Here is a 17,111-nt window from a genome sequence, read left to right as displayed (position 1 = left end):
GGGGGGGCTATTATGGCCATACATGTTACATGGTGAACAGCTATAGTGCTTTCAAAATCTCATGGGAGCTTCTTGTAAAATAAATTAGTACATTTATAGTCCCAAAAAACATTGATGTGTGCAAGGAAACCTAAAGCGTACGCAGTCTCAGTACAAATTGCACACAAACAGTTAATTATTAGATGTCAAACAGCGTGGCTCCATGGTTAAAACGTTGATACGTCAAGTGTGGCATAACCACTAACTGGACACAGCCATGCTATACTGAGTTTCAAATCCTCCTTGCTCTCAGAAAATGTATAAATGTACTCCAGAGAACTTTAAACAAAATCCTGTGGCACAGTATATTGTTCAACTTGCCACTGCAAACAATATAAAATTTTTACAAGGAGAAAATTGAAGACTTGATGCCTGGATAGACATCTACATACACATATTGATACAAACTGTGACTAAGTGGGAAACGATGGCTATAATCGTTATAACCAACAAACTGTTCCTCACAGCGCTTTAATTCTCCACCAAACTTAAAAGATGATTAAGGCACAGCTTAAGGTAGGTTAGTTCGATACCTAGATTGTCGATGTTTACTTACCCTCCATTTTCCAAAATGTCATGTCGTTTAACCAAAGACACATACATGCGTAAATTGTCTTAAACAGTTTCGCGTGACGAAGAGAAGGGCAACATTTATGCAACTGCAGCGTTTGCGATATTTCTTGACTTTTGCAGACTTTCGGCTTCTTGAAAATTGAGCCCAATCTGCTTCTTCTCGCGCTGCCAACTCTACCAAGTTAAACCATAGTCGCAACCTACAATGGGTTAATGTTTTACACCAATTAAATAATCATGACACTTAAATAAATAATAGAAAGCTTATTTCACGAAGTATCTGATGGAAATTGTAAAACGATTCGGCCACTTTACTACAAGGCTTCACAACTTTTTGTTGCCTACACCATTGATCAGCTGATACATACTTTTAGCGCTGCGGTTTGTAGTAAACTGACAGAAGCCGACTTGTTGGATCACTGTAACACATTGTTGCTTAAATTTTATGATGATATGAGGAAAAGCATTGGCCAAGTGGTTGCAGGAAGTTGGTTTGTCGTTCCTCTTGCAGTATGAAATCAATGAAATCCCGAAATATCCCTGAAGATGGTGTTTCTGTGCGTGAACGTCAACAGGTCGTTGAACTGGTCGAGATGGAGGTGGGTGATGTCACTATAGTTTGGTTACGTCTGTCAATTTAGTTTAGCAAGGCCCATTTACTTTTGATCTCCCAGATGTTAAGGTTAGTTATGCATTGGGCGTTTCTGAAGCTGTCCATGGAATCCAATTATTGTTTGAAGGGGACATCTATGCTTCTATTAATAAATAATAATAATTAATATTTGTTTTCAAAAGCAGGCTTTACCAAGTAACATAATGTGTGACACTTTTGAAGAATTGTTTTTTTTTCTCATAGAAACATTTTGTGATGAAGTCTTGGTTTCCTAACTATTGTGGTATAATATGTAGTGTCTGTTTCAGAAAGGTGCCGCTCTAAAGAATAGTACTTCATGTGCTGATGCCAGGAATTTAAATCCAAGAATAATGCGTAAGAGTTTGAGCATGGAAAAGCTGCAACCTAATAGCCACATTACTTACATTCCGTCATCAGATAACATTGCAATGAAACAGTGTACGTATATCTTCTGATCCAATCCTGTATAATTTTATTGATTGACAATTTTTATGATTCATTGTTTTGGTTCTTTAATTAAATAGTGAGTATAGATCGTATCTATTTTGGATCCAACACTGCAGAAGTAGACATTGATTCATCGCCGGAAATAGAAAATCTGTCTCGTCAGACATCACATAGCTCGGAGCAATCATATTCTTCAGAAAATGAGAATTTTGAGAATACTCAGGGTGTGTATTAATAAAACTGCTGTGCTATACATCTTGCCATGATTATACATATAATTTACTTTATCATTTTGTTTTTAACAACCAGCTAAAAAACATCCACACATTAGATTTGCATATTCTGAATTCGAAGGTGGCCGGTATGTGCCAAACAAATCCCCCTCTCGGTTCAGTAATTCTCACAGTTCATTTGATAATCTGGATGATTCCTTTTTAAAGCAAATGTATGTACCATAAATTAAGAAAAATAATGTTTTAAAATTATATTGTCATGCAACAGTGTTTCTTACACTATACTCCCATCGTTTCAGTGATAATACACGACGTGATGCTGTCATGACCTTATCTCAAAAAAGAGAAAAAAAGGCTGAGCTAGTTAGGAAGATAAGTGAAAGGTCACAAGATGAAACTATTGGGATCTGTAAACTGACCCGGTATAATTTAAGCATGTCATTTCAGAAAGTAAGTGGTATTTTTATCTATCTATCTTATTTTTAATGCTTTTGACATTTTTATTTATTTTATCATCTTTTTACCTTATTTAGTTTAAAGAAGCCTTTGGAAGTGTATCTTATACATTAGAACTATGGTATAGCAGTCTAAAACTAATTGAAGGACATTTTGGTAGTGGTGTTGCATCCTACTTTAGATTTCTACGATGGCTATTTTTGTTAAACCTCACAACACTAATCATCAGGTGATTGCTAAAAAAAAAAAGAAAAAAAAAGTCCCCCTTAGTTAACATTTTTGAAACTAACCCTTTTACCCTGTAAATTTTTCTTTCAGCTTCAGCTTTTTGATTTTACCTCAGATGCTTTTGCGCTTTTATCTTAACTTTAATGAGGTGCCAGAGGTTGCAAAAAATGGTGGTACCTACTTTGAGAAAACTTTTTTTGATATTGCAGGTTTGTCTTTATCCCCCTTTACTTCTGCTTCAATGTTGTAATACCTTTCACAATTTACCTGCACTTTTCCAGACTCTAATGGTACTCTTCCACCACCTCTTACTGCTGCTTCTCTTATTCAAAGGAGCAATCCATATCATGAAAATGAAAATTTTAGTTGGACTGATATTTTTACAGGAGAGGTACAGCATAAATATTTTTGCTATAAGTCGATTTCTTTGCTTATGCTTGGTCTACCATGAGTTGTGTCAAAAAAGTAAATCAGAGGTCATAGTTGAATGTATCCAACTTTGCGTAACCTACTGATCACTATTGACCTAAGATACTTTTGATGATAAACAATACATTGTAGCCTAGATGTCTTTGTAAACTGACACTCATTGTGTACCTTTTATTCAAACTCCTCCTTTAGGGCTTTCTTACAAACACAGCAATGTACTATGGGTTTTATAAAGCAGGCACTGTTGAACTCTTTGAGAGTTACCTCTATGATGTGCCAAATGCTTACTTTTTTACCATGTCTATTTGCTACGTCATTATTCTAATAGCTGTCTCAATGAGGTGAGGATAGTACCTCTTTTGCAATGCACTACCAAAAGTTAAGACAATATCAGAAATATTGAAACTGTTTATTTTCCAGTATGGCATCATCATATCGTAAGACCTTCATTGAAACTAGAGGAGCTCAAATGGGCAGCCTTTCTCTGAAACTATTTTGCGGATGGGATTTTGGGATTGCTACAGAAGAAGCTGCCTCTCTGAATAGAAAACGTTTGCAGAATGAAATAAAGGTAATATCCGTTCTGCCTCCTAATTTGATGTGCTGCTCTTCAAATGTTCAGGCTTTGTGTCCTCTACTGTTGCAGGAAGCACTAAACGAAATTGAGTTCCAGAGCCGAGTGTCATCTTGTCTCTCACGTTTTACGAATGTAACTGTTCAACTAGCTTTGAACATACTGTTTTTCTGTCTAATGGGTGGAATAGCTGTACTAATGTGGGACCTGCTGGGTAGACACTCAGCACATCTCTCCAGTAAATCTGCTGGTGGTAGTGGTAATACCATGATAATGGCAGTGATTACTTCTGTGATAATGAATGTACTACCCATTTGTTTCTCTTGGATTGTGAGGTAACTATATTTAACAGATGAGTGATTGTTACCTGCTTATTAATGACAATGCATAACGTTTTATGAACTGTGTTTGGCAATAGGTATGAAGATTATAAAAATCCTCGGACAGCGCTGTTTGTTACATTACTTCGAACTTTCCTCTTGAATATTATAGTCATTGGTACTACTGCAGTATTTTGGTTGACCCACTCACAAGAGGTACTTTTAAAAATTCTAATTCTATTAAGGTAATATACTCAATGATTTAGTCATTGAATGACACCTTGTATGTTTACAGTGCTGGGAAACTGCCCTTGGTCAGGAAGTTTATCGTCTGTTTGTTATAGACTTCTTAATTTCAATTTTATTAATGGGACTTGTTGAGACTGTGTGGTCTTGTATTCAAAGGTAAGACATTGATTTCAGTGCGCCTTATTTGCTCTTAAAACATGTATTCATACAATGTATTTTTTCCACCCTTAGAAAGTTTTGGAAAGAACATGGACCACCTGAGTTTGATATTGCCTGGAATACTTTAAATCTAATTTATAATGAAACACTCTTTTTAGTAGGATTTTACTTTAGTCCATGGCTTTCTGCTGTAATAGTTATCAAACTATTCATCACATTTTACATAAAGAAGGTATGGTGTCTACCTATCAACACAGATGCATATTTTTTAAAAAGAATTTCTTTGTTATATTTGATAGCTGTTGTTGAGACTTTACATTTTTATTCCATTTAGGCAGGAGCCCTTTGTAACTGCCAACCACCAAGAAAGTCTTGGCGTGCCGCTCAAACTCATACTTTGTTTTTGATTCTCACCTTCATAGCTCTCTTGGGAGTATTTTTAGTATTTGGATACATTATATTCAGGTGATGGTTTTACCTGAATTATTTCTGCTTACCAGTTATATAGTTGTTCTTTTTTTGCCATCTTTTTTGAACCATGTTTTGAAACTTTTGTAGGGTTTCACCTTCGCAATGTGGTCCATTTAGTGGCTATTCCTACATGTATGAAGCTATTCTGAACAGAATATTCCAACTGAAAAAAGATAATTTGTTCTGGCAAGCCGTCATGTACTTGGCGAAACCAGGAGTAGTTGGAGGAATTCTTATTGCTATGAGGTAGGTCATTTTAAAATTTTTAGAGATTTGTAAACTTCTTCTATTTTTTTTTTTGTTTCTACTTACTGGTATGTGTGTGATGTTCAATCATAGTATAGCAACTTACATTCTAAGAGCAAAGGCACATGCCCATGCTATTGAGGCTGACATTTTAAATAATATGCTCGTAAATGAAACAAAAGATAAAGCATTTCTCTTCAAATACATTAAAATAGTAGGTGAGTCAAGGTTTACAAATAATATCTTACATTGTAGTTTTAAGTCTTAAAGGTCATATATATTTTGTTGACGAATATTGCAATTATCTTACAGAAGAAATGAATAAAAAAAAAATATCTCCTGCAGTATCTAACTGTAGCCCATTTCACACTCCATTAGCTGAGAGGGTAAGTTAGTTATTGATCTTCTGTTGTTTCCTGCAGAAATGCAGCTGCACATTTAAGCAGTGTTTTCATGGTTTTTATTTGGTGTTTTCAGAGGCTGCTAAAGAGGGCTTCAAAGGAAAGGCAGTCATTTCTTGTGACCCCTAGGAAAGGTAATTAAATTAAGACTTTATTTGGCTTCTGACTTTTTTTTCTGAACATATGTATGTTCATATTTGTGCATTTCATAACTCAGGTGCTAAAAACTTGATTGAGCAAAAGAAGTTTCATTCCACTGGCCATATTACACAAACAGGATGGAGTTTCAGGCGCCCTAATGTGAGAACAAATGACTCTGATGAACCAAGCACCAGTTCAGGTAATAGTGGACATTAAAAAAATGATGTGGTGTTTAAAAAAAAGGTTCATACAGACACAGTTTTAAAAATTTTTGTTCTCTTAAATTACAGGTGGCAGTACTAGCAGGACCACTTGCGAAATTTCAGATCCAGAACGGTAGCCCTTATAGTACCACTTCAGTATCTTTTTCTCTGGAATGTGATTTTTAGTCATTTAATAGAATGTTACCAAAATACGATTTCTTGAATGTGATATTAATAAGGTTTAATAAATAGTAAACATCTTTAAAGTATGAGGTTATGAAGGGTTTAATTTTTTTTTTATCAGAATCTACTGTAATTGCTGGATTAGAGTGCTCAGAGATGCTGCAACAGTTTAACAAATGCACCCAACTCTAGAGTTGCAGGCAAAGCACTGCAGAGGGTAAAAATCCACCAGTACACTTCACAATTCCATACATCAAATAAGAAGTGAGCAAGTAGAACTGTTGCACTGGAATGTGCTGCAATTGCTGCTCCAAATTGAGGAAAATTATGGTAATAATAGATGTTCAATAACAACACATGTAGCAATGAGCTTCTGGAAAGGATACATATTAAACTGATGAATGGCATAAAAAAAGAGACACCAGACAAAAAGCCTATGAGCTCCAAGCCAATGAAAGCAATAGCAAGGCTGAGTCCTACAGTCATCCTAGAAAAAATGTATGAACGCCGAGTTACAATATATCAACAACCTACTGCATGCTGAAAAATACACTTGTTTAAAATAAAATCTTACTCGTAAGCCTTAGCGTTGAAGTCGTTGACTGTGTGGTCAACAGGTAAACTGGCTTTAACATTTTCATCCTGGAATTTAAAATAAATAAATTCAACTCACATATGACACCAATTTAATAATTTACTGATGCTTCTTTATGCTACTCACCTTTGCCCAAAGTGCAATCACAGCTATTGTAAAATGAGCAATTAGAGTTAGGAATCTGGTGGGCACAAGTCGATTTATGGAAGACGTGACCATGTTCGGAAGGGTTAAAAACTCTGGTTAAACCAGACATGTCAAATGTAATGTGATTTGTTTACAAACTCAGTTTAAGACAAACAGTTGGCATGGCAACCATCCACTGACAATAAAGGCCATGCTCTTATTTGCAGGAGGGGCGGGGAGGAAGGGGGGAGGAGAGGAACGCCCCCCCCCCCCCCCCCCCCCGGGCACCCGGGCAAACTCAAAAAAAGTTATCGTCGATAAAGGCGAATGGGTCCCGTAATTTCTTCAAACAGCATTTGTCAAAGGTAATTTTATGAAAGATTTCGTGGTTTCCGTGTCCTTTGTCGTGTTTATCGAGGTGGTGTGGTTGGTGTTATGCATAGTTTTCCACATTTTGACATTTCAAGAGAACCCCAACCCAACACGGGGGAATAAGGGGAGGTTGGAGTTGGACAGTGCAATTTTATTTTATTTTGTAAAAAATGCTTAATGCGATTCTTATAAAAGTATTTATATGAAACTTCATACAATTAGAAAAATATTCTTTTAGAATGTAAAGGTTTGCCCATTTCGTCGATAGGCGCTCTAGACAGTCATGTGTGGTCTGCTTGTGTTTTGAAATTAGAATTTTCTTGACATCTTCGTTTGAGTACAGTTACTCCATTACCGCGTGATATGAGTCCTATGCCATCATCATCACCATCGGGTTGATGACTTAAGTATACTCCAAAGTGCACATTGTGCTGGTTAATCTTAACCAGAGTACGAAGAGGTTCGTTTGTTCTTAGACCAGTTGCCTGATCAACACACACGACCCCACATCTTGTGCAGGGCCCATCAACCTTTGATGGAAAGGATCAGTTTTAATAATTGTGCAAAATATAAAAATAGTTGAACACATTTGTGCCAGAACATTGATCTGAACTACTTACAGTGAAACGTTGCGATCCAATTTTTATTTCTATCCAATCTTTTTCTGCAAATGGAGGTATTTCTCCACCCAAAACTAAATTAGCACGAAAACGATCAACTAGTCCCACCTGGAAAATATAAATGAAAAATTAATTCAATTGATTGATATGGTCGTCACCACCTAAAAATTTTATGGATATTTGACATACCTTTTCACACTCAGTAGGATCAATTTGATCCCCTAGCCATGACACACTTTCCTCACTGACCATAAGAAATTGTGCCTTGTTAGAAAGTGCAAGGGCCTTTTTGAAATCTATTACAAAGAAAAAAATCGTAGTCTTAATTTTTTTGTAGTTCACAATTGTATTTGACTCCTTTTTCCCTTCTTTTTTTTTGGTTTTGATTGGGAAAAACATTATTTTACCTTTTCCAGATCTTCCATCTTTTTTTAGCTGGCGTACTAATCTAATACCGTGTCTCCCCAAGTTGGAAGATAGCCATTTAGCCACTTCATCCCCGCAGTCAATTCCATCTATTCTATCTCCACAGACTTTACTTTGGCACAGTGATCCATTCACTTTCTCATTATTATTTGTCTCATCAAGTGGTACTGATACTGAACTCGACTCACCTAGGTAACATTGATTAATTTTGTGTGAAAGCAACCTATAAAGTATTTAATTTATGATAAAATATTTAGATGTCTTACCAGAAAAATGTAGGTGTAACAATTTATTGTTCAAATCAACATTAGGGCGGATGAGTGCCAGGCGTGGTTCTAGTGTTTGGGTCAAAGCTGTGCCTGCAGCTGACACTATCATCCAATTTCTATCATACATGAGCCCTCTCGGGCCAATTGGCCAGAATGTTTCAGGTTTAAAACCTCCACATGACTTAATTGGGTATAGTGCAACCTCTGTTAATGTTGCTGTGGTTGACAAAGTTATCTCCTCCACATGAGAGTCCAGCAAATTTTCTGATGCATCATGCCATTCTTCTTTTATATCATCAACAGTATTATTTGAAGGGCAATGTTCTGTGAAACATTGATACACCATGTTTAGGAAAGCATTGACATCTTCGTCTGTTGACATGTATCCAAATGAAATCCGAACAGAACCCGTTGGAACTCCATTTATTAGGTCAACTTGATCTCCGCACACATGACCTGCCTGTTTGATTACATAGATTGAGATAATTTATTTCTTTGTAAAAAGTAGTAAAAAAATATTCATTTTGAACTTTGAAAACCTTACCTCATAGTGGGACAGTACATCTATCTCTGTCAATTGCAAATGGCGTTGGCATGCACCAGGGTTACAGAAACACCCTGTACGAAGTTGTATTTTATGACTATTAGCCATGATTAATACCTGCCAGTGTAAAAATAAATTTGTTACATTAAATATCAAGAATCTCAAAATCGATTTCTTCTATAAATACCTTTCTATATCCAACATATTTTCCATCTGGTTGTAGTAAATTAAAATTGACAACAGGTCCTTGAATATCTGGATCTTCAAAATCATTGTCACAGTATAAAATAGCAACAGGTGTGTTATTGTAATGCTGTAAAGCCTTCAGACTGTGATGGGCACGTCTGGCTAGAGAAAAAGTATGCTGCCGAATTTTATCCATTGAACCTCCTAATCTATTCAAAGTAGTCAATCCATGACCAACAGCTACCACTGATAAAAATGGAAGTGTGCCATCCTCAAACCTAAAAAAAAGTATATAAGTAAAAATGAGTTAATATTTTATTCAACACTTGTTGTAACAAGTACTCTTCTGACTATATTGCACCTTTCATGAAGTAATTTTCTGGTCCTATGATGTCTTCTAGCACTCAATGCAATCAGAACAGTCCCTCCACCGTAATATTTTTTCTGGGACAGCAAATGGCTGCTTTCATTTTTCACTAACAAAGCCCCAAGTCCAGTTGGATAGCCAAATATTTTATAAAATGAAAGAGTGACAAAGTCTGGCTTACAAGTAGACAAATCTAATTGACTTGTGGATACGAGGGATGCTGCATCTAGAAGACATGCCCAACTGCTTTTTGTTTGAAACGCTGTTGCAAAAATATGGCTGTATTATAATCAACCTAAAGAATTTCAAAAATACAAGAAACAACATGGAACATGGATCAACAACATACTGCTGTTCAATATCCCAGCCTGACACATGTCCACCCACCCAAGGGGTGTTTTGGCTCCTGAAAAGTTGCATTGTCCTGGTAGAACAAGTAGAGAATTCCCAACTTCCTTGTCACAGTTTTCTTTGGCAATATTGTTGATTGTGGAGCCAAATATTTTATTTAATACTCTTTGTGGAAGACATTCTATGGCTAAGCTTTTATCAGCCACAATTTCTCGCATACCAAGAACAGATGTGTGGTTCTCTTGTGCATAGGCAAAGATTCCTTTGTTATTTTCTGAAATGATCGATGTTTGTTGAATATTCCATAATTACACTCCATTTTAAATATCAAATCTATAAAAGAAATCTTACCAGCTCCAAAGTTGAAACTTTCTGCAACTAATTTTAAAGAGGAGGTTGTTCCAGAAGTAAAAATGAGATCATATTCATCCATGTTTGTGTTGAATAAATTCAAGACCCTAAAAGATATGATTTTTTATCTAATTACGATCTATTACGTCAAAACGTTAATTTCACATCTTTTTAGTTTTTACCTGATACGTATTTGATCAACAATATCTTCTGTCAGCTTACTTAAAGTGTTTAAGGAGTGAGGATTCCCATACACTGAACTACAAAGATCTTGCATGATATCTTTCATCTGCTGTTCTGAATAGAGAGTGGCGCCAGCATGGTCCAAATATGAAATACCTGAAAATGTAGATGAAAAATAAGTAGAATTTCAATTAAGATGATTTGAATTTGCAAATTTACTGCTGATGAATGAAAATAATTAGAGTGTATTTCAAAAAGCATAAGGAGGCTGTTTCTATTAAGGTGTTCATGTAATAGAAATTAGTTAACACATGAGTGAACAATCTGTTTGTTATATAATCTTATAGGGAGATGAGGTTTTTATATGATTTAAATACGAATGATACCTTTTAAACGGCTGAATTCGTCAGACACCTCCATCATGCTCGTTGTCAGAAGTGATGGATTTTTAATGTTGATTCCTCGAAAGATGCAAATATTTTTGCAAATCAGCTGATTCTTGTCTTAACTTCCACAACACCGAACTGAGCGCCGAACCGGTGGACAGGTCGTTTAGTCCTCTCTACATCCGCTCTGTGATGTTCACGGTTCACGTAGAGCCCATCGAGAACAAGTGGATGACAAGACTTTGTGCAGTTTGCGACAAGGTCCTCTTGCGAGATGAAGAGTTTAAAAGACGTTCTTATCAGCATCTCAGCCGAAAGCAACACGTAAACATCACTCGCGGGGCGCACTATGTTGTGAATGAAAGTAGATCGGGGCTCCGCCTCCTCCCCCCTTCCCCTCTCGCAGGAGCGCCCCTTGTGACGTCGACGTGGTGTCCGTGTCGTCGTCCGTGATCACTCAGTCCAAGTTTCGGTTCCTTGTGGATCCCTCCATTTTGAATCTGAAACGTACTTGTATTTGACTGCTCCAAGTCCATTTATACCTGCTTGGAACATTTGACTTCACAACCTCCTCCTCCGCAACCTCCTCCTCCATTCCTTGAGTTTATTTTTCCTGGACCTGCCCATCTTTTCCTCATTTCATCAAGGTATGTTCTCTGCTTCCTTTTGATCCACTTGTTTATTTGTTCCCCAACCTTTGCCACTTGTTCCACCTAGGCAAAACATCTCGATTCATAGTGGTCTCTATGTTTATGATCTCATTTTATTGTGCATTTTCCTTACATTTGCGCTCTACTTTGTATGTGAATCTTGAAAATGCCGACTATGCCGTTAAAATTTTACACGTATACACGTTACTGATAAGATAAAGGTAAAAATAATATTTTTCTTCACTAGTGTTCATGGTTTATCCGAGCATTACCGACAATTTAGTTTTCGTTTAAATTTCTGGAAGCGGAATTCTGTTTACCTGTCAGTGTCAAAAGACTTAAAAAGGATGATTTATCATAATACGGACTCAATCCCTTGCCGGCGACCATGAAGGGATTTACTCGATTTGCTTCAATTTTCGTTCAACAAGTTCCAGCGTCTGCTTTTTACATGTCAATTGTTTAAAACAATTTGCTCTTAGATCTCATTGCTGGAAGTTAAAAGCATAGTTTTGGATCAAGTGGTTTTTGGTTGAATGCCTATGTTTAACCTTCCTTTCCTTCAGGGTAGAAGATCCTGGCTCCAACCCTCTTTGCCCTTTTTTATTTCTCTCCTGGTTTAAATTTTTAAGTTGGTCACTGATTTTATCCTCTTATACCCTGTCTTCCATACTCTTTTTATTTTCATCCACCATTCCCATCCTTTTTGTCAGTCTTCCACACCTGTTGTCACATAACCTCCTTACCAACCTAATTTCAGTTTCATCCACATGAAATGCTTCCAAACATTCATACCCGCACTATACAGCAAATAAAGCTTGATATTCAAGGACGCCTACCTTTATTTTACCTGAGACACACATGGTCATGAAAGTCTTTGGTTTCACCACACTATGTTCCAACTCATATTTAAAACCAGGAATCACGCAAGTCAAGGCCCTCATCGAAGGATGAAGTAAGTCTTCCTATTTTTTGCTTTTATATCATCTAAAGCTGTCAGGTTATGTCTCTTCTAGGAAACTGATGATAATCAGGAGCTGTTGACATTTTCTTCTTTCTACGTTGATCTTTCTTCTCTACTCTCTCACTCAGTTGACTTAAAATCATTTATATGCACTATTGTTAGTTATGGGTCGTAAAGATCCACTTCAGATGTTCATGTTATTTAAAAGGATTCTTACTTTACCAGTCTACTTCTAGTACTATGATTACAATAACTTGTAATGGCTCATTTTGCTTTAGTTATGTTTGGAAAGGTGTCACATCTTCCTTTTTCCTAGCAAAACTTTAAAATATAAATACAAGAAAGTCTTGTATGTAATGTGGGCAAAGATGGTTGCAACCAGGTTCTTCATGGAAGGCAATGTAAGTCAAATATCAAGATTCAGATAAGTGTATGATGTAAATTATTCCATTTGTGTCAATGACACATGAATGTGCTTCTAGCTGCAGAATTGTAGCTTTGTACAATTTCATGCCCTCTTGGCTGCGAGTGAATGCTTAATTGCTTTTACGAGCAGATTGTCTATTACTGTGTTTGGTTGTGGTACTAAGTATTTGGTTGTCTTAGTGAGCGATGCTATGGTACCGTAGATCGGGCTGTTATGCTGCCCCGAAGCTGGCTGTAGCAATGAAATGAGTGAGCAGCTATTTAAAAACTACCATGTGTATTTACTGTCATTCCCTGCATTGTCAGGGTATTTGTTGCATTTGCCGGCTGCAACCCTTTCTATCTCTCTCGTAGTCTTATGCTGATTACACCAGCAAATCTTTCGTTGTAACCATCTCATTCCTTTCTTTCCGTTTGTTTCATTTTTCTTCTCGTAGATTATTAGAGCGGCTTAGCCAGGACCGGGACGGATGCGCTTAGGGGGGAAGTAGAGTGTACAGAAGGGGGGGGGGGGCTTGCTCTTACGTCCCTTCACCTCCCCCTCCCCCTCCCCCTCCCCGTGCATGTGCCGTGCAGCGGGAGCGCCCGAGAGGGGAGGACATGCCGTGCTATTCTAGTATGGAATGTGTTGACACTGGGCCTGCTGCACCACCGTGTGCTCCAGACCCCCTTCCTCCCTTTCTTGGCTCTCCATTCTCGCTGTCCCCGGTAGCTTCAAAAGACCCGCATGCAAAATTTAAAAGGTTCGTGTCGAGGAGGAGGGGGGGGATAGGGAAGTCCCTTTCTGAGCAGAGGGTGAGTCGAGACCGTCGAGACGCCCGAGCGCGGTCAGCTGCACTAAAAAAAACGTGCTTTTGATAATAGTGCATTGCACACTTGATTTTTCGTGTCCTGGAGTGGAGTCATTCAATGATAATGCGCTTGTTTTAAGACAATTTGTAATTGAAGTAGTCCCAATGCTCTTGAAACAAGCACATTGCACTTGACTAAATCAAGTACACGCGCTTCTGGGTGTGCTCTGCACGATTGCCCTGGCGCTGGCAATGCTTGGCCTGCTCCAGTGCGCCTCCCGGTCCTATAGGCTCTACCCCCTGCCGACAGGGACCGCGAGCGCCCGCTCGGCGAGACACCGTGCCGACGCCCCCCCCTCCCCCCTCCTCTCCCGGGCTCTGTCTGCTGTGTTTACGTTTGTCGGACACACGCCCACGCCCACTGTTTTCCTTTGGACGGCGGTGTTGATGCACCTGGGTCCCCAGAGGACACTCAGAGAGGGTCTCGCCTGGACCGCGACCACGCCCGCCTGCCTGGGCCACTTGTTGGCCTTGGCCAGCGCGACCAGGGTTGGGGTGGGTCGTGCCGTGACCGCGTCCTCACGCTCACGCGCGCAGCAGGGCTGGGGTGGGGGCGAAGGCACGCGCAGTTTTTACCAAGAGGTTTCCTCTGGTGGTTCTGGTGGGGTATTAGCTGGCAAAGGGCGTTCCTCCGAGGGTACGCGTAACCATCTATGTGTCGCTAGGTAAAGTTAGGCACAAATTACCACGGATACTACACCTGTGGGTGATGGGCTGGCATCAACGCCTGCCCCCTAGTCCACTTACGTGTACACCTCTGTGCTGAGGGGTTGCCCGGTAGGTAGCCCACAAAACCTTTGCATTCATGGTAAATTTGCCTGCTCTACTTAATTTGCTGTCTGGTACAAAATTGTAACGTGCCCCATCGCACCATCGCCTGTTTAATTTAGACAGTTTAGATGGATCTGTGGGGATGTATTGTGCTGTCCTGGTTCACACTAAGCCTCTGCCTCTGTGGCGGTGGTAGTCCTAAAACAGGGCTCCCTAGTTTACTTCGTTATTGTGTTCTGCAAAGTCGATCCGATCCGTCGCGCGGACGTCGGATGCGGAATTTGCTTCCCCTTTTCGCTGTTTTATTTTCCAAAGAGGTGCGGTAGGATTGAGACGTGCACCGGAATGCCTCTGGCATTTACTTTATTTCTGGGCAGGAAGTGGCGACTCCCCCTCCCCCTTTTTCTCTCACGCATCCCCTTTTCTCCCTCTCGTTTTCTTTTTTTCTCTCTCCATTTTCTCTCCTATTTTTACGATTTCTTTTGTTAAAGAGAGCTCTCCTTCTCTCTCTAAAAAAAAAGAAAGAAAAATAAGTAGAAGTATGCGTGCAACCCCGAGGGGGCACAAAACCCCGCGGCATTGTGCTGTTGAGCTTGTGTGTGTGTGTGTGTGTGGGGGGGGGGGGGGTACTTGGCGCCCGCGGACTATTGCCGAGGTGAGTGAGTACGCCCGGCTGGTTGGTTGAAAAGAGCAAGGCGCTCTGTTGTAGAGAACTGCCTTAGTCGCGCACAGCCTGGTGGGCTTGAGTCTCTCTCTCTCGTGCACACACACATACACACACCTTAGGGCGCGCGAGTACCCCCCCCCCCCCCCCCCCCCCTCTTTTCCCCCGAAGCCATACGCCGGCAGGGCCCAGTGGAGGACATGCGAGGCCGTGCTGCCGTATTTTGCTGTAGTGCCGCACCGCCGACTTCTCACTTCGCTCTAATTCTCAAAAGCCAGGGCAACCGTGAAAAGGGTTGAAGAAATAATACTAATAACGCTTTACTATTCAACGGGACGTTTGGATTCTTGCTAGTTAATTGCTGGTCGATACTGGGTGCTTGTAATTTTGCAATTTCAAATTGTAATTTCACTACATGCATTTTGTAAAATTTTCCCTGTAACCCATTTCTAGTTTTCTCACCGTGCATTTTAGAGGCTGTCTCGGGCTGTCTCCTCCGTCCAGCGTGGGCCGGCTGGTCTAGAGTCTGGTCCGTCCGCGCGCCGTGCGGGTCGGCTCTCCCGCCGGCCGGCGGCGTGCGGCGGGCGTGCCCACCCGCAGGGGCGCCCCACCGGCCGGGCCCCACTGGCCGGGCCCCACCCGGGCCCCACCACCCCGCCCCAGCCCTGTCCGATTGCTACACTGGCGGGCGGGGCGGGGTGGGAGCCGTTGCGGGTTGGGCCGGGGCGTGCAGCCGGGATAATGGAGCTATTGAAGCTGCTTTGCGCAAGGCTGCCCGGTCCGGTTCGGCCAGCCCATGGCCCACCGCGCCCGGCCCGCTCTCGGAGCGGAGCCGACAGAGCACACGCTGCGCGAGGCCGAAATTGTTTGTTGTTGAGAAAGAGAGAGGAAACCCACGAGATGATGATGTATACGGGGGTGCATGTCCGCGGGAGACGGGGCGAGGACACACGTAGGCAGGCCGTCGTGGTCCTGGCGAGCAGTGTCTGCCGACGTCAGCCGACATGCCTGCCTGCCGTGTGCTGCTGCTCGGTAGGGCTTCCTGGCATGGAGGGGGCTTCCCTTCGGGGGATAATCCGCCCGCCCCGTTCCGCCCCACTCCGTTCTCCGCCCGCCCACGCCAGGCCAGGGCGCCTTCGCGCCGTACCGTCGATCACTGCGAGGTGGTCCGACACTTTCCATATAAATTATTTTGACACTCAATGATTCTGCTGCCTCGGCTGCAGGTCGGGGCCGGCGGCTCGCCCCCTGCTTCCGCTCTTTCCGTCATAGTGTTGTCTCCATCCCCTTCCCCCTTCGTATATTCTGTGACTGTGATCATTTTGAGCGTTTAAAGCCTAAGTAGCGACGCGAAAAAAATAGCATGCCGCATACGTTTTAAAGGACTTTCAACTTCAAGGTGCACTATGTAAAAAATACAAAGGCAAACGTTTCATAATTTAAAAAAAATAAATATGGTTAAATATTTTAACATTTCTGTTCAAAAATCTTCACGAACAAATATTTTTCAGTATCGCTACTTAATTGACGTTTAATTCGACACGTCGTGAGAAAAGCCACACGCAACTTTGCCGCACTTATGCTGCGTTACCTCTTAAAGGCTAGCAAAGCAGTTTAGCCTTTGTTTTTCCAGTGTTTAGCCCTGTAATGAGATTGTTGCCGCAGCCGGTCCGCGCCGCCGCGTGCCACATGAAAGGCGTCAAGCCGCTCGTTATCGGCAGAGTGTTAATGTGCGTTACAGTGTGTGCGCACGTGTGAGTCCACGTGTGAGTGTGTGTGAGTCCACGTGTGAGTGTGTGTGAGTCCACGTGTGAGTGTGTGTGAGTCCACGTGTGGCGCGCACGTGTGTGTGGCACATTGGGGCGGGTGGTGGTGGGACTGCCTTCTTCGCCCCCCACACCCACACTCACACCTCTGAGGTGCGTGCGGCGTGTTGGAGCCGTGCGGTGACTACATATAGTGTATATACAGCCAATTTCGGTCGGCGCGCGGGCTTTTGCTTGTGTGGTGGTGGTGGTGGTGG

The 17,111-nt window shown here is 41.1% G+C and overlaps 5 protein-coding genes across 21 annotated transcripts in view; 2 read left to right on the top strand and 3 right to left on the bottom strand.

The window, feature by feature from the left end:
* The window catches only part of LOC113212291 (trichohyalin), a 25,704-nt gene extending 24,948 nt beyond the window's left edge, over positions 1-756 (bottom strand). For 4 of the 6 annotated variants that reach the window (XM_052266876.1, XM_052266877.1, XM_052266879.1 and 1 more), the window contains exon 1: positions 596-756. The gene's annotated coding sequence lies outside the window, so the exon portion shown is untranslated. The remainder of the gene's footprint in view (positions 1-595) is intronic. The other 2 variants (XM_052266881.1, XM_052266882.1) reach the window with 1 other exon arrangement.
* A 227-nt stretch (positions 757-983) lies between these two features.
* LOC113212141 (transmembrane channel-like protein 5) lies at positions 984-6,080 on the top strand. 6 transcript variants are annotated; one of them, XM_026430750.2, is made up of 21 exons: positions 984-1,211; positions 1,534-1,684; positions 1,771-1,917; positions 2,003-2,138; positions 2,226-2,376; positions 2,460-2,611; positions 2,701-2,819; positions 2,892-3,001; positions 3,232-3,380; positions 3,460-3,610; positions 3,686-3,948; positions 4,032-4,149; positions 4,229-4,338; positions 4,414-4,573; positions 4,676-4,806; positions 4,900-5,058; positions 5,152-5,276; positions 5,371-5,444; positions 5,536-5,593; positions 5,677-5,799; positions 5,891-6,080. In XM_026430750.2, the coding sequence occupies exons 1-21, from the start codon at positions 1,125-1,127 to the stop codon at positions 5,938-5,940; spliced, it is 2,724 nt and encodes a 907-aa protein (XP_026286535.1). In that variant the 5' UTR covers positions 984-1,124; the 3' UTR covers positions 5,941-6,080. The 6 variants fall into 6 exon arrangements, with proteins under 6 accessions (XP_026286535.1, XP_026286527.1, XP_026286551.1 ...); XM_026430742.2 differs by having other exon boundaries at positions 1,522-1,684; XM_026430766.2 differs by having other exon boundaries at positions 994-1,211; positions 1,538-1,684.
* On the bottom strand, positions 6,071-6,915 carry LOC113212167 (transmembrane protein 107-like). The gene is made up of 4 exons (XM_026430777.2): positions 6,708-6,915; positions 6,561-6,628; positions 6,373-6,473; positions 6,071-6,291 (listed from the first exon to the last, which is right to left on the bottom strand). The coding sequence occupies exons 1-4, from the start codon at positions 6,798-6,800 to the stop codon at positions 6,137-6,139; spliced, it is 417 nt and encodes a 138-aa protein (XP_026286562.1). The 5' UTR covers positions 6,801-6,915; the 3' UTR covers positions 6,071-6,136.
* A 70-nt stretch (positions 6,916-6,985) lies between these two features.
* Positions 6,986-17,111, top strand: part of LOC113211936 (poly(rC)-binding protein 3) — a 155,530-nt gene continuing 145,404 nt past the window's right edge. For 3 of the 7 annotated variants that reach the window (XM_052266895.1, XM_052266889.1, XM_052266890.1), the window contains exon 1: positions 11,217-11,409. The gene's annotated coding sequence lies outside the window, so the exon portion shown is untranslated. Of the gene's footprint in view, positions 7,073-11,216; positions 11,410-12,348; positions 12,368-17,111 lie in introns of those variants that run through there. The other 4 variants (XM_052266891.1, XM_052266893.1, XM_052266896.1 and 1 more) reach the window with 3 other exon arrangements.
* Positions 7,216-11,055, bottom strand: LOC113212030 (molybdenum cofactor sulfurase 3). The gene is made up of 12 exons (XM_026430601.2): positions 10,763-11,055; positions 10,376-10,532; positions 10,194-10,300; positions 9,841-10,116; positions 9,486-9,753; positions 9,126-9,402; positions 8,939-9,055; positions 8,392-8,854; positions 8,107-8,313; positions 7,889-7,995; positions 7,700-7,807; positions 7,216-7,609 (listed from the first exon to the last, which is right to left on the bottom strand). Exons 1-12 carry the CDS (start codon positions 10,797-10,799, stop codon positions 7,361-7,363), a joined length of 2,373 nt encoding a protein of 790 aa, XP_026286386.1. The 5' UTR covers positions 10,800-11,055; the 3' UTR covers positions 7,216-7,360.

The sequence above is a fragment of the Frankliniella occidentalis genome, unplaced genomic scaffold (assembly GCF_000697945.3).
Source record: "Frankliniella occidentalis isolate FOCC.00 unplaced genomic scaffold, Focc_3.1 Scaffold44, whole genome shotgun sequence".
Classification (NCBI taxonomy): Eukaryota; Metazoa; Arthropoda; class Insecta; order Thysanoptera; family Thripidae; genus Frankliniella; species Frankliniella occidentalis.
This window is presented reverse-complemented; position numbering and strand designations above follow the sequence as displayed.

Coding starts and splice junctions, on each gene's coding strand:
- LOC113212167 (XM_026430777.2), bottom strand. CDS start 6,800: ATGGTCACGTCTTCCATAAATCGACTTGTGCCCACCAGATTCCTAACT. Junction 6,629..6,707: donor TGATTGCACTTTGGGCAAAG/GTGAGTAGCATA, acceptor TTTAAATTCCAG/GATGAAAATGTTAAAGCCAG. Junction 6,474..6,560: donor TTCAACGCTAAGGCTTACGA/GTAAGATTTTAT, acceptor CATTTTTTCTAG/GATGACTGTAGGACTCAGCC.
- LOC113212141 (XM_026430742.2), top strand. CDS start 1,125: ATGAAATCAATGAAATCCCGAAATATCCCTGAAGATGGTGTTTCTGTG. Junction 4,150..4,228: donor GGTTGACCCACTCACAAGAG/GTACTTTTAAAA, acceptor GTATGTTTACAG/TGCTGGGAAACTGCCCTTGG. Junction 4,339..4,413: donor GTGTGGTCTTGTATTCAAAG/GTAAGACATTGA, acceptor TTCCACCCTTAG/AAAGTTTTGGAAAGAACATG.
- LOC113212030 (XM_026430601.2), bottom strand. CDS start 10,799: ATGATGGAGGTGTCTGACGAATTCAGCCGTTTAAAAG. Junction 7,996..8,106: donor AGATGGAAGATCTGGAAAAG/GTAAAATAATGT, acceptor TCTTTGTAATAG/ATTTCAAAAAGGCCCTTGCA. Junction 7,610..7,699: donor TTGGATCGCAACGTTTCACT/GTAAGTAGTTCA, acceptor TTTCCATCAAAG/GTTGATGGGCCCTGCACAAG.